Source organism: Protopterus annectens, chromosome 6.part0 (assembly GCF_019279795.1).
Source record: "Protopterus annectens isolate FY-2018-M chromosome 6.part0, PAN1.0, whole genome shotgun sequence".
Taxonomy (NCBI): domain Eukaryota; kingdom Metazoa; phylum Chordata; order Ceratodontiformes; family Protopteridae; genus Protopterus; species Protopterus annectens.
This window is the reverse complement of record NC_056737.1, coordinates 428,140,683-428,153,752: the sequence shown is the minus strand read 5'-3', so window position 1 is coordinate 428,153,752 and position 13,070 is coordinate 428,140,683. Positions and strand designations below refer to the sequence as shown.

At 34.0% G+C, this 13,070-nt stretch overlaps 1 protein-coding gene across 1 annotated transcript in view; it reads left to right on the top strand.

Moving 5' to 3' along the window:
• SPTBN5 (spectrin beta, non-erythrocytic 5) overlaps positions 1 to 13,070 on the top strand; it is a 1,783,454-nt gene that overhangs the window by 1,697,755 nt on the left and 72,629 nt on the right. The window contains exon 69 of the mRNA XM_044073536.1: positions 9,224 to 9,328. Within this exon, the coding sequence (XP_043929471.1) occupies positions 9,224 to 9,328 (105 nt within the window). The remainder of the gene's footprint in view (positions 1 to 9,223; positions 9,329 to 13,070) is intronic.

The window sequence follows — 13,070 nt, the reverse complement described above, 5'->3', positions numbered from 1 at the left end:
GTTTAGGGTAACATCGTTCTTCCCTATATTCTTTAATATCCCTATCAAGCTTCTTACATTTCCTGCTAAATAAAAATGTACACTCTTCATCAATCTTTCCTTTCACATTAAAATATTTGGATCTTTCTTCTTCCACAGTAAAAAGTAAATCAGTGGTAATCTCATTATTATTTTTTTCTATATCATTAAGTAATGTGTCCATTTCTTGTTCATTGTTTTTAATGATGGCCCGCAATATATCCAAACCACAGTGATTGAAAATCTTAATGAGTTGTTTGTGGAACTCACTACCCTCTTTAACATTATTTGGATACTTATAAATACATAGTCCTTTGGGCACAATGCCCCTCCCAATATACTCTTGTAAGTAACAGTTGTCCATATTTAAAGATTTGTATATAAGCATTAAATTATACAGCAGGCTCACATTCATACTGTAATTGTTACCTTGGTTCAAATTGAACCTTCGGTTAGTATCCTCACTAGGTACAGAAAAGTTACACCTAGATTTTAACCATCCCTGCACAGAAGATGTTCCACCCCAGTTCGTAGACTCAGTGTCTTTTGCATTATTGTCAATATGGCTAAAAGCCGAAAAAATGTCACCTTGGTGGGAGGAGTGAGTTGTTTCCTTTCCCTCACTCGTGTTAGAACTCTTGGGTCCAGTCTGGGAACTGCTGTCCCTTAAGTCGCCATTGGGTTTGTGGAAGTCATTTTCTTCTGTATTCCCTCTCCTGCGACCTCTTAAGGACTGCATACCCTGTGAAGGATCCAAGGCTAAAAGTCTGCATTTGTCCCTCTGAGGTAACGCCTCCTGGTTACCTGGTAATGATGCCTCCAGTCTATCATTGTTAAAAGCCCCACTAGGACTGGGTGAGGCTGTAAAAGGAATGTGGTGCTGTGTAAGAATACCCAGTAACTGGGAAAGCTGTTCTTCCACCCTTGTGAGCCGATTGCTCACACCATCGAGGTCGCTGGCTCTTCCTAATGGAGAGTCCATCCTGGTCTACAATTCCTCCATGCAGAACCCCAAAACAATAAACACAATTGAGAAGGAAAAAGTGCTTGGAAACAGTACCACAATCACTACAAACCAAAGCACTTGCAGAACCAGCAAATTAAATGCCTCTTCAGGTCGGTGAACCAAAACGATTTATTTAACGCCACAAAACAATAGCTTGTATTTTCATCCTTAGACTTCATCAGAATGAATAGTTACACAAGCTAATAATCTCCTTAAATAACCCTCCCTTCCCATTAACAAAACAATTAACCAATTAAAACATTTAATATGATTGAATGTAGTGCATTCAAAGTGCAACTGTAAAAACTCATAAAACAAACAGTCACTTATTATAATAACAAGTTTTAAAAACAGATTTTAAAAACAATAAATCACATAATTAATATGTAAATAGATAAAATGCAGACCATCAAATATAGTAATATAGAAATAAATAAATAAGATGTGTTGCACCAAAATTTTAAATTTTTTCTAAAAATAAGTGATGAAGAAGACATACATTGGGAGGTAGTAAAAGAAAAAATAATTGGTTAAAGACAGAAAATGAAAATTTAGAGAGATAAGTACAAAAGAAAAAAAGAAAGGAAATGGAAAAAGAATATATGCAGCTAATGACTGGGGGTTATTATAATGGTTAAGGTGTTTGTCACATTTGGGGGAGAAATTGGCTAGGCTTAAAATGGCCTATTATGAACACTGACCTAGTTATTACCTATGAACGTATGAAGCAATGAATCTAAGGAAAATTGAAAATCAAAATTTTAGAGTGCTTTCTGTAAATGTGAATAATATTAAGAATATAGTAAGAAGAATAGGAATTCTGGAGTGGTGTAATACATGCGGTATAGATGCAACTATATTAGAAGACAAATTTAAAAAAAAAAAATGAAAAAAAATACAAACAGAGAAACTATGCTGAGGAAAGATAACCCTGAATTTGGGAAGTGAGAGATGTTCTGGAATAGCCATATTCTGTAGAAATACAGTAAAGATATTAAATACAACCTTAGCAAAAATGGGTAGATTAACCACTGATGTAAAATGGAAAGAACAAGTATATAGAATTAAACATTATATGCTTATACTAACTGTAAAGAATGGGAATGCTTATTTCATCATAATCAGACTATGTAGTAATAACTATGACTATTAAAATACCAGGAGACTTTGTGATTTAAGAAGCAAGTGTAAAAAGAAAGGAAATTATATAAGAAAAATGTTAGAAGTAATAAAATGTGGTAAGTTAAAACTTTGGGACAAAAATGAATGTACTTACAAAAGTTGTATATAATAGAACTGAAATAGATTATTTTATAGTATCAGAAGACTTTAGTTATATGAAGCGGGGAGGTAGTTGAAACAGGATTTTCTGATCCTCTTGCAATATGGTTGGAGATATAGGAAAACAAGGAATATATAAAAATAGGCAAATGAATAAAAAGGTTAAATGAGAAAGCATGCAATGAAGAAGGAAAGAAATTAGTTACAGTAAGATCATATTACTATGAGAAGATTTTATAAAAAAAAATCATATTACTGTGAAAACATTTTATAAAAATTGACCTGAATGGTGGATGATATTTAAAGAAAAATATAAAAATGTTTTTACAGTGGTGATATGATGTGAGAAAAATAGAGGAAGAAAAATATAAAAGAACATATAGTGATTCATTGGAAGATTTAGCACATAATGATAAAAAGTACTTTGACAAAGAAAAAAATATATGAAACAAATCAAGGAAAAAAATACAAGAATTGTTATATAAGCAAAGATATTTTTATAGAAGTATTGCGTTACTTAAGCAAATTAGTAAAAGGAAGATGGTAGTGTAATGAGAAAAACAAAAAATGTAAAGGGAAAAATAGAAATCAGGAAAAGATTATGAATAGTGTACTACAATATGTACAAGAAATGTTTAAAGAAAAAAGAGGGTAGCAAAAAAACATGGGAATTAAAAAATGTAACAGAAAAAGAGAGTAGAGTTCGAAAAAGAGATTTATTTAAATGAGCTAGATAAAGTCTTAGGACAAGTAAATATAGATTCAGCTGCAGGATCAAATGGAATAAGGTAGGAAATGTATGAAAATTTAAGACATTGGCAAAAAAGATTTTTTTAAAGAATTTGAATAAATGGTTAACCGAAGGCTATATATATAAAGAATTATGTAGTAGAATACTTAAATTCATATGTAAGAAGCAAGCTAGAAGACAATTAAACCTGGAGACCAATAGTATTGAATAATAATGATTATAAGATCTTTATGAAAATAATGCAAAAGAAATTTGAAACCAAAATTGAAAATACTGTGGAAGATTGCATATATATATATATATATATATATATATATAGGTTCATGTCAGATGCATGAAAACCCACATCACCTATGACCAGATCACCGAGACGAGATCGCCGACACAACACATCCCCGACAAAGGTAAGTATATGTATTACGGAACAGAATCTATTCCTGATTCTGTAATACAGTTAAAAAACTAAACAGTAATGTGTATAGCAGGGGGACAAGCCCCCTTGACCCCCAATGTGGGGGGCTGTGCCAGCCACAGCCCCCCTACTTAAATATACCATCTCCAAAATCACACCACATTGCGGAAATGGGAATACATCACACTGGGATGTGTTGTGTTGGCGATCTCATCTCTGTGATCTGGTCTTTGGTGATGTGGGTTTTCGTGCATCTGACATGAACCCATATATATATATATATATATATATATATATATATATATATATATATATATTTGTGTGTGTGTGTGTGTGTGTGTGTGTATATATATATATATATAGAGAGAGAGAGAGAGAGTTTAAAGGGAAAGGGTTATGAAGAATCATTAATGATAGTTAGAGAAATTGTGGATAACATTATGAATAGAAAAGAAGAAGCGAGATAAGAGACCTTAATAAGGCATTTGATACAATTGGATGTGAAATCTTATGGCTAATAATGAAAGAATATAATATAAGTGAAAAAGTTAGGAAATTATATACTTCAGCATATATTAATAATAAAGTAAAAATATTTGTAAATGACTGGTTAAGCCAAGAGGTACATATGAAGAGTGGTGTAAGACAGGGGTGTCCAATGAGTTGTATACCCTCTAAATTAGTTATAAGTGGGATAATATGTGAAATAAATTGCAAAATGAAAGAGTTAAGGTATATAACACCTAAAGGGTTAAGAATTCCAGTTTTGTTAACATATGCAGGTGACATTATAATAATTGCAAAATTTGGATAAGTAATAATTTGAACAAATGAGTGTCTAGAAGTGATAGGGATGGATTTAATTAAAGAAAAAAGTAAAGTTTAGGTGATTAATAAAGATAGGGTGTATATACCTTACAATGAATGAAGTTTCTGTGTGAGGTATAACATTTTGGAATAAAGATGTTAGTAGAATTCAACAGAAAAAACAATAGAAGAAATAAAACAAACCTGCCTTTTCTGTACAACATATAAATTATCACTCAGAAAAAAGGCATATTTGATAGCTTCAGTACCGATGGGAAAATACCATACTTAGCAAATTCCTTTATGTTACCAACAGTATTTGAAAAGGAGTTATTGCAGATAATGATTTCATTTATATGTGGTTCTAGATTAAACCCAGTAAAAAGAAGAGTTTTGTATATAAATAAAGATGGAGGAGGTTTAGGGTTAATTAAACCAGTGATATCTGGCTTCATTAAATTTGTACAAAGTATTAAAGTGGATAAATTAAAAATATGAGAGATTAGTAGTAAAATTGTATAAATATAAGTATGATAAATTTAGGAGCATGGAGAAAACAGTAAAATAGAAAAAAAATGTATATATGAAATAAAATGTTACCAAGAAAAAAACTAAGGAAAAGAAAAATTGATGACATAGAAAAAGATATCAAAGTATGGTATAAGAATGTGATGATAAAACATTACTTTGTAAAACCATAAAAAAATCTAACAGATGAAAAAATTAAGTGCTAAAAACAAGTAGCAAATGGTGTAATCAGAAAGTAAAATGTCAAGATTTTGTTGTGGGGACTGATAATATATGAATTATCAGAAAAAGGAAACATGCCATATAAAAACAGAAGTGATAGAATACCTTTACATTGTTAAGGAGAGGAAACTATGGAACATAGTTTTGAAACATAAAAGAGTAAATAAGTTATTGGGAAAACTATGTAAAGAAGATTTTTTTCAAATATATAAAAGAAGTGGATAAAATAAACATGGATATGATTAAATATGGATATTATAAGAATAGAAGTAAAGTATATGTTAAAAGAATAGATGAAAGTGATTTTATGTCATATGGATTATATGGAATGAACAAATAAATAAAATTATATTTTATGCAAATGGATTTTAGCAATAATGTTAAGTAAAATCAGAGGGTGGCTATAGAAGAAGGAGTATGGGTCTAAACGGATTGAAAATGTACTATGATTGTAAAGGAAATTATGAATATATGTAAATATATTTGCATATCCATATGGTTGTATGTTTGTAAATATTTGTAAGTATGAAAATATGTTGTAAATAAGAGTTCTTTTTGTATATAACAAAGGACCCCTAGTCTTTCTGATAGTTGCTGTGGGATATTTTATATCCACCTGCGCTACTACCAGCTCAAGCAGATAGGCCTCTGGTTAACATCTTATCTGAAGATCAGCATACTAAGGAGTGCAGGTACTGAGATGATCACCCATAAAACAGGCTGTCTTACACTACACCTCTTCCCAGAAAGACACAAACTGAATTTCACATAATAGGCATCAACTATGTAGACAATTGTTAAATCCAATTACTTTTCTCCCTATGAAGTAGTGTGCCTTACATGTATGTATGTGATTATATGACATCCTATTTTACTTCATCCTAGTATATCAGGAACACACATAATACAGATAATACGAAACAAAAATGAACAACTCTAGCTGAAGAGTCCTTAGATAGAATTAGACAAAGTAATTGTAGATATGATAAAACTTCGGACTCACCACGATGAATATTTTAAATTAACAGACTTTTTATTAAGAACGGTAAGCGCTTTCGCGTATTTTAAAATATGCTTCCTCAGACCATGATCATGGTCTGAGGAAGCGTATTCTAAAATACGCGAAAGCACTTACCGTTCTTAATAAAAAGTCTGTTAATTTAAAATATTCATCGTGGTGAGTCCGAAGTTTTGTCATATCTATAATACAGATAATAATTAATAAGAAATTATGCTAAACCAAAACAACAGGCTAAGCGGACTCCACTGACTTTTTTTCTTATTGAGGCAAGCCCTTGTACACACCTTACTTATATATATATACCTTCTCTGAGGTTGCATGAACTTAGGGAGATGGAAGTATTTTAATATTATTCAAACCGCACCCATGCAAAGTTGACAAATACTGGAGTGCACAAATATATTTTAAAAAAATTATACTTTCCTTACTATTTGTTATTGCAAGGCACATTCAGCTATACTAAAACGTTTTGATAACAGAAAACTATAGGGTTTACTATCACATATTCGATTGTCATTTAGACCATCGAATATGTGCAAAAATCATTTTCTTGAACTGAGAGTTTGATCACCACAATGTCAAACAATGAGCGAACTGCCACTATTGTCAGCTTTAACATTGTGGTGCAGATCGCACTATAGTGGGGATCGGGAAATGTACCCTTACCCTCACTGTAGTGCAATCTCGGAGTTTGTATATATAAGTAGGGGAGGTGTGGGGGGTGCAGCCCCCACATGGAGGGTGCAGGGGGGCTTGCCCCCTGCAAACGTTATTGTTAGTTGTTGGTAGATGTCAGTATTTCAGCAAAGTCAATATTCAACATTGCTGAAATTCTCCGTTCGACATTTTGGTTGCTCGGTGTTTTGATTTCCGACAATATTTGTCAGAAATCATTGCGTTCATCTAAATGATGTTTGCAAATATGATAGTAAACCAGACTATAGGCCTTTGTAATGAATTGTGCTTGATAAAATGAGATATGTTAAAACATGATGCAGTATGATCAAATAGAATATCAGTTGAGGGAAAGATCCCACAAAATACATGCGCCTTTTCTGCCTCAAAGAAAAAAATGGAGAGTGAAACCATGTCAAACTGCAACAACTCCAAGGAGGAAAACCTACATTGTTAACCCATATATGGAATAAGGTAAGGTCTGAACTGTTTTAGTACTCTGCACTTTTTAATTGCCCTTGGAAGCAAGCCACAGTCTTTAATTTTTTTCTAATTTTGTGAGTTAAGTAGCCGTCTCAATTTAAATAAAGTGGGTGATAGAGCAGGCTTATGTTGGGTGAGATTCCTGCAGGCCGCTCTGGTGAACCATCTAGATTTAAGAACACATTTGAGTTTTGGAGGGCTTAGTATCCTATCCTAGTTCAGAAGATTAAGGCTACCAGTTGTTAATGAGCTACTTCCTATAGTCCAGGGTTTAATTCCCTCAGCCTTCTGTTTACCTATTATGTGACACTGAGCTAGTCATTTAATCAGGAAGTAGAAATTGTCTTAACTCTTCAGTTGTCTTTTGGACCATATGGCTAATAAGTTTCAAAGAACTTAAGAAAAAATCCAAGCGTATAATAAGAGATATACTTTTTATGGTGCAGGCAGCACATGTAATTTAGACAGTGCTTATTGGAGGGTGAGAATGTAGTGCAAATAAACACATATCAAGATTGACAACAAACTGAAATCCTTTCCAAATCCTTAGCACTGATATTCCATGTCTAGTTGTTAGTGGAAAGAAATCAGGGATGGAAAATCCCTCACCATGTGTGGTCTCCTTCTCTGTTGCTTGTTGATATTTTATAGTTAATTACAATACAATGACTTCCATATTTTTTGCAGAGTATTTACATTCCATATATATTCCTTTTATATTTCTATCAACTTCACTGTGTATGTGGTTGATATCAATTGAAATAACATGTAGGAAAAGAACCCACGAGTTATGCAGCTCTGTGTGTTACTCATTACTTTATTCTGATAATTCCAAGATGACCTGATGCTGACTCTGTCTGCCATTCTCTATTACAAACTGCTTTTGGGCTTATTTAAAGCAACATACTGGTGCAGTTGTAAACATTTCTGACTCGTAGCTGTTGGATATATCATTTAATTCTCTGTTATGAGCCTTCTTTGTAGAGACTGCATATATTCCCTTTATCTCTTTTCACCAGGTACTGCAGTTCTTTCCCATTAAAGTGCTCCAAGGATGCTGTTAAGTGAACTGCTGATTCCCTAAATTGGCCATAGCTCTGTGTGTATGCGTTGTGTGTGTGTGTGTGTGTGTGTGTGTGTGTGTGTGTGTGTGTGTGTGTGTGTGTGTGTGTGTGTGTGTGTGTGTGCGCGTGTAAGAGAGTATCCTGAGATATTCTGACCTCCCAAGTCTCTACTGTGTGCCAAGACTAGCATTGGCTCTGTCACATCCTTGGATAGCGTATACTAGATATCGGTAAATGAATGTTGTTAACTGCATATGTGTACTGTATTTTTTTTAAAGTCACATAGTGTGATCTATTTTTACTGTACATACTGCCACAGATTAGGAACATGTCTGCTATTAGTATATGTAGCTTGTCACTTATGTATTGTTTGGAGTTTGTGAATGTAGCATATTTTTTTATTTATCTCCATTATAAAGAGACCCTACTTCCAGGCAGCCCTGCTTAATAAACATAAACAAGAGGGGAAAAGTTAGGAATGGGCACATTTCCAGTATTCCTGCTGGAGCAATAGTTACTGGAAGTCAGTAGTTGACACTGAAGGGGATGCTGTAGAGGCCAAACAGGGAATGTACACACTAAGGCAGCCTCTTAACTGTTCAGATTTTGCCTCATATTTTTGATCTATTCCCCATTAAATTTGTGTTTTTCTGGCAAATCATTGAGGATAGCAATCGCTGAATAATGACAAACATTTGAGTTTCATACTTCATGGCTTTTGAAAAATACATGCTAATGCAAAATTTGATGAGTAATTTTTAAAATCTGCCCTTATTTTGAGTCCTTTGCCCCCCATTTATTTTGGCTTTGTTCAGATTTCTTACACTAAGAGATTGAGAGGTATAGGCAGGCTAGTCAGAGAAAAAGTAAACACTGACTTAATTTGCTCAGCTGTTTTGCTGTTCTGCAACTCTTCATAATTATTAAACCCATTCTTTTTCTTCTTATAATATAGAGCTCCAGTTGCACAACCACGGACATTCATTCCTGTAAGCTCACCAAAACCTGGAAAAAAAGTAGATTTTGCAGACCAACAATCTACCAAAGATCTTCTGCCAAGGTAAAGTTCCCCCAAGCAGTTTTTAATGAACTTTATTTCTTGCTTAGTGTAGACAGTGGAATAATCTGCCATGCTACTTTTATTATAATTTAATTGCCACACTTTTTTATCATGGAAGTATGTTTTGGATTTTACCAGTTAAACATCTTTTTCCCTTAAATAATTGAAGATGAAGCTCATTTAATTAGATATGTAGCATAGACAGCTGTCCTCCTGGCACTCAGGTGACATGTCTGCCTATATCACTCGTGATCCAGAATTGATTATCAACCTGGGAAGCCAGAGAATTTCTAGGGGATAGCCTTGATGGCCAAAGGCCTTACTCTGGAAGGTGGAGAAGAGGGTTGTCTCACAGTTATAACACTCATCGATGAAAAACAGGAAAGATACAATACAGTTGAAAATTACAAAGGAGGGTTAGCAGACTCCTTTCATTGTATACATATAAGCATGCAGAGATGTAGAGTCATTGCACACTATGGCTTCCAGAGAAAAGGTAGTCATGTAATATAACAACTGCTCTGTATAGTAGCTGACTGTAGGTTATAGCCAGCTACCCTATCTGCTAACAGTTTTAAATTCTAAGACTTGTAACTGTGAATACCAGAGTAGCAATACTGTTTATGTGAAAATAGGACTTACATATTCTATTTATTTTTATTTTTTGTTTTATTTATTTATTTGAGATTTGTTTATAGGGAAAGTCTGACTGGGCCAGAAATTATCCATTTTCAGAGATGGCTGAGGAGAAAAGCTTCACAATCACAATCTTTCAAAAATCAATAACAGATATTTGAAATTTCAGTCTCATGTTGCACTAAAAACATATGTGTGAAAAAATGTTGTAATGAGAGAAACATAGAACATGTTTCATAGTAGAGTGCAATGAAAAACAATAACATGAGTTGGAGAAAATATTTAGGAAAAACTCATTAGTCATATTATTTGTTACATAGATTAGTATGTGATAAATGAGACCCGGGACAATTCTAATAAAATATTTAAAACAAATATTAAAGATTACATGATTAGAGATAGGTAAATTGAGTGATTTCTTAGTATGAGAGGGGTGTTCTTATTATCATTATAGAGGGAAGTAAGAATGGGAAAAAAAGGAGATTATAAGAAGAGTGCAGGTTAGGGTGTCTTCTGGTAGCTTAGGTGAAAGAAGAAAGGTCTATAGAGTGAAAGTGGATATGATAAGGTAGTGGGAAAAATAAAAGAAATGAATGGAGTAGGAGGCTGGAGAGAGTTGTGAGGTATGACTTAGATGGAGGGAGGTGGGTGAAGTATAGTGAAAAAGTTCAGCCAGGATTGGTGCAGGAGTTAGTCCATGATTTTACAAAGAATTCTTTTAGAGAGCATTTAAAGGTGGATAGGTTACAAAATAGTTCTAGTGGTTATAAGTAGGGAGTTCTATTTTTTTGCTACTGAGTATAGGCTTTGTCCATGGGATTTATTTGGTTTATTTATGGTGAGAAGTCGTTTGCCTTCCAATCTGAGAGTGCTTTTAGGGAAATATATGTTGATTAAAGGGGAAGAGATGGGCAGGCTAATGGTTTGTGTATGATTTTATTATTTGTTATAAGGTGAATGTAGGAGAAGCAGATGAGTAAAGGAAGATGAATTAGTAGCAAATGTGGAAATTTTGTTGTAGCAGCCTTCAAGTTTGTAATGAGGCTAGAATTAGGACTTCAAAGAGTAGGGAGGGCAGAATGTGGGTTTTGGCTAGAGTAATTTTGTGGGTGTGCTTACAAAATGTTTGTTTCTGTATAGCCTGCCTAGGTTTTGAATGTTTTTCTTGATATTGCTTTTGGATATGGCAGTCAGATTTAAGATTATCATATATTATGACCCGTAATAGTTTGGTATGGTGAACTAATTCTATTTCAGTGTCATTTGTTGAAAAGATTATGAAAGATTCTTTGTTAGGAGTGCACATTTGTGGGGTAAAGAGGAGGGGTTTGTGTTTTTTGGGGGAGGGTTGAGTAAGAGTTGTGCTCTTGTAAGGCAGGTTTCAATGGAAATGACAGCTTGTTGAGTGATTTCTTGGAGGTGAGTTAAGGTGTTTGAAGCAGATGATAATAGAAACATCTGCATACTGAACCAAGGTACAGTCACAAGAAGATGAATGTAGCTTATTGATAAAAATATTAAATAGTAGAGGGCCAAAGATAGATTCTTGTGGGACTTATGTGGAAGTGAGAAGGTATGTAAATATGGACCTTGCCATTTTACAGCTTGTTGCCTGTTGGCAAGGTAGTTAGAGAACCATTGAACAGATTGCGATGATAGACCCAAAGTGGAAAGTTGATTGAGGAGTTTAGTGTGCGAGACCATCTGAAAATAGTGCAGATACAAGTCTATTAGAGTTGCGAGCTTTATTAACAGTGACTGTAAATGATAGTAATGCAGTGGAGGTGCTGTGATCTGGCCAAAATCCATGCTGTGTATTGCTGATTGGTTTATTTTGTAAGAGACAGTGGATAAATCGTCATATATATCTTTTAAGGATTTGAGGGGAGACAGGATGACTATGGGAAAGAAATTTGTAATGTCAGTGAAATTACCTCCTTTACGTAAGGGGGTACTATGTGCCATTTTCATAAGTTAGGGACAGAAGGTTTTGTATTTGACCTGTTAATAAGAATGGTAAATGAGTATGCTATTGCATCTGTAGCTAGATTTAGGTATTCCAAGGGAAGGTTTTTGGCTGAGGAGGAACAAGGTTTTAGTTTATGTAAAAGCTTCTCTATGAGAGTTATAGAAACTGGTTGAATGGAAAGTGGATGGAGTAATCTATATGTGTGTGTAGTTAGGTGAGTTTTGTGAAGGAGATGTGCTAGGGTCTATCATAAGTGAAGTTAGCTGCATGGAAAGAGGTATGTTAGGTGAGTTTGAGGTTATGTTGGCTACGCATTCGATGAAGTATGTATTAAAATAAGTAGCTGTTTGAAGAGGGGGAATGTCTGTGTATGGGCTGGGATCCTTTTTTGTACATGGGTTGATGAGAGAGGTCATGGAGAACCAGCCTTTTTTAGGGTTGCTTTTATGGCTATCTTGTAGGCAAGTATAATAAAACGTTTTTATTTCTATTAACTTGTTTCTTGATTGGGTTTCATAGTTGTTTAAATAGTTGGCAGAATTTGTCATTTTATTCTTTTGCCAGATAATTTGTGCATTCTCTCTGTCTTTCATAAGGAGTTTGCAATGGATGGTAAGCCTTGGCTTAAGTCTCGTTTTAATTCTTTTTGTATGCTGTGGGGCTAAGGTGTTAAGAATATTTAGAAATGCTGAATTAAAGTATTCAACTGTATCATTTAAGGGGAGTCTTGTTAGGATGGACCAATTAACTGCTTTCAGAGCTTTAATGAAAGACTCTTTGGAGAAATTGAAAAGATTACAGGTAGGTTTGAGCTGATATTCCTTTGTTAGTTGTGTAATACTCCTGTGGGTATAAACTGGCAGGTGGGCACTTAGTGTATCAGGAAGAGTACCTGAGGAGGTAAAAATAGATGGGTTGATAACCAAAATCTAGTCCAAGATAGATTGCTGTGAGTTATTTTTGCCTTATCTTGTCAGCGTAGTAATAAGTTGAATGAATCTAAAGAGGTTCATGCTGTTGATTGTTGAATTTGCAGATAAAGACTACCAGTCAATGTTTACATCACCCAAGAGGAGTTTCATTTTTGATTGTATCTGCTGTCCAGAATAATATGTTTTCAAGTATTGGAATGTTCTG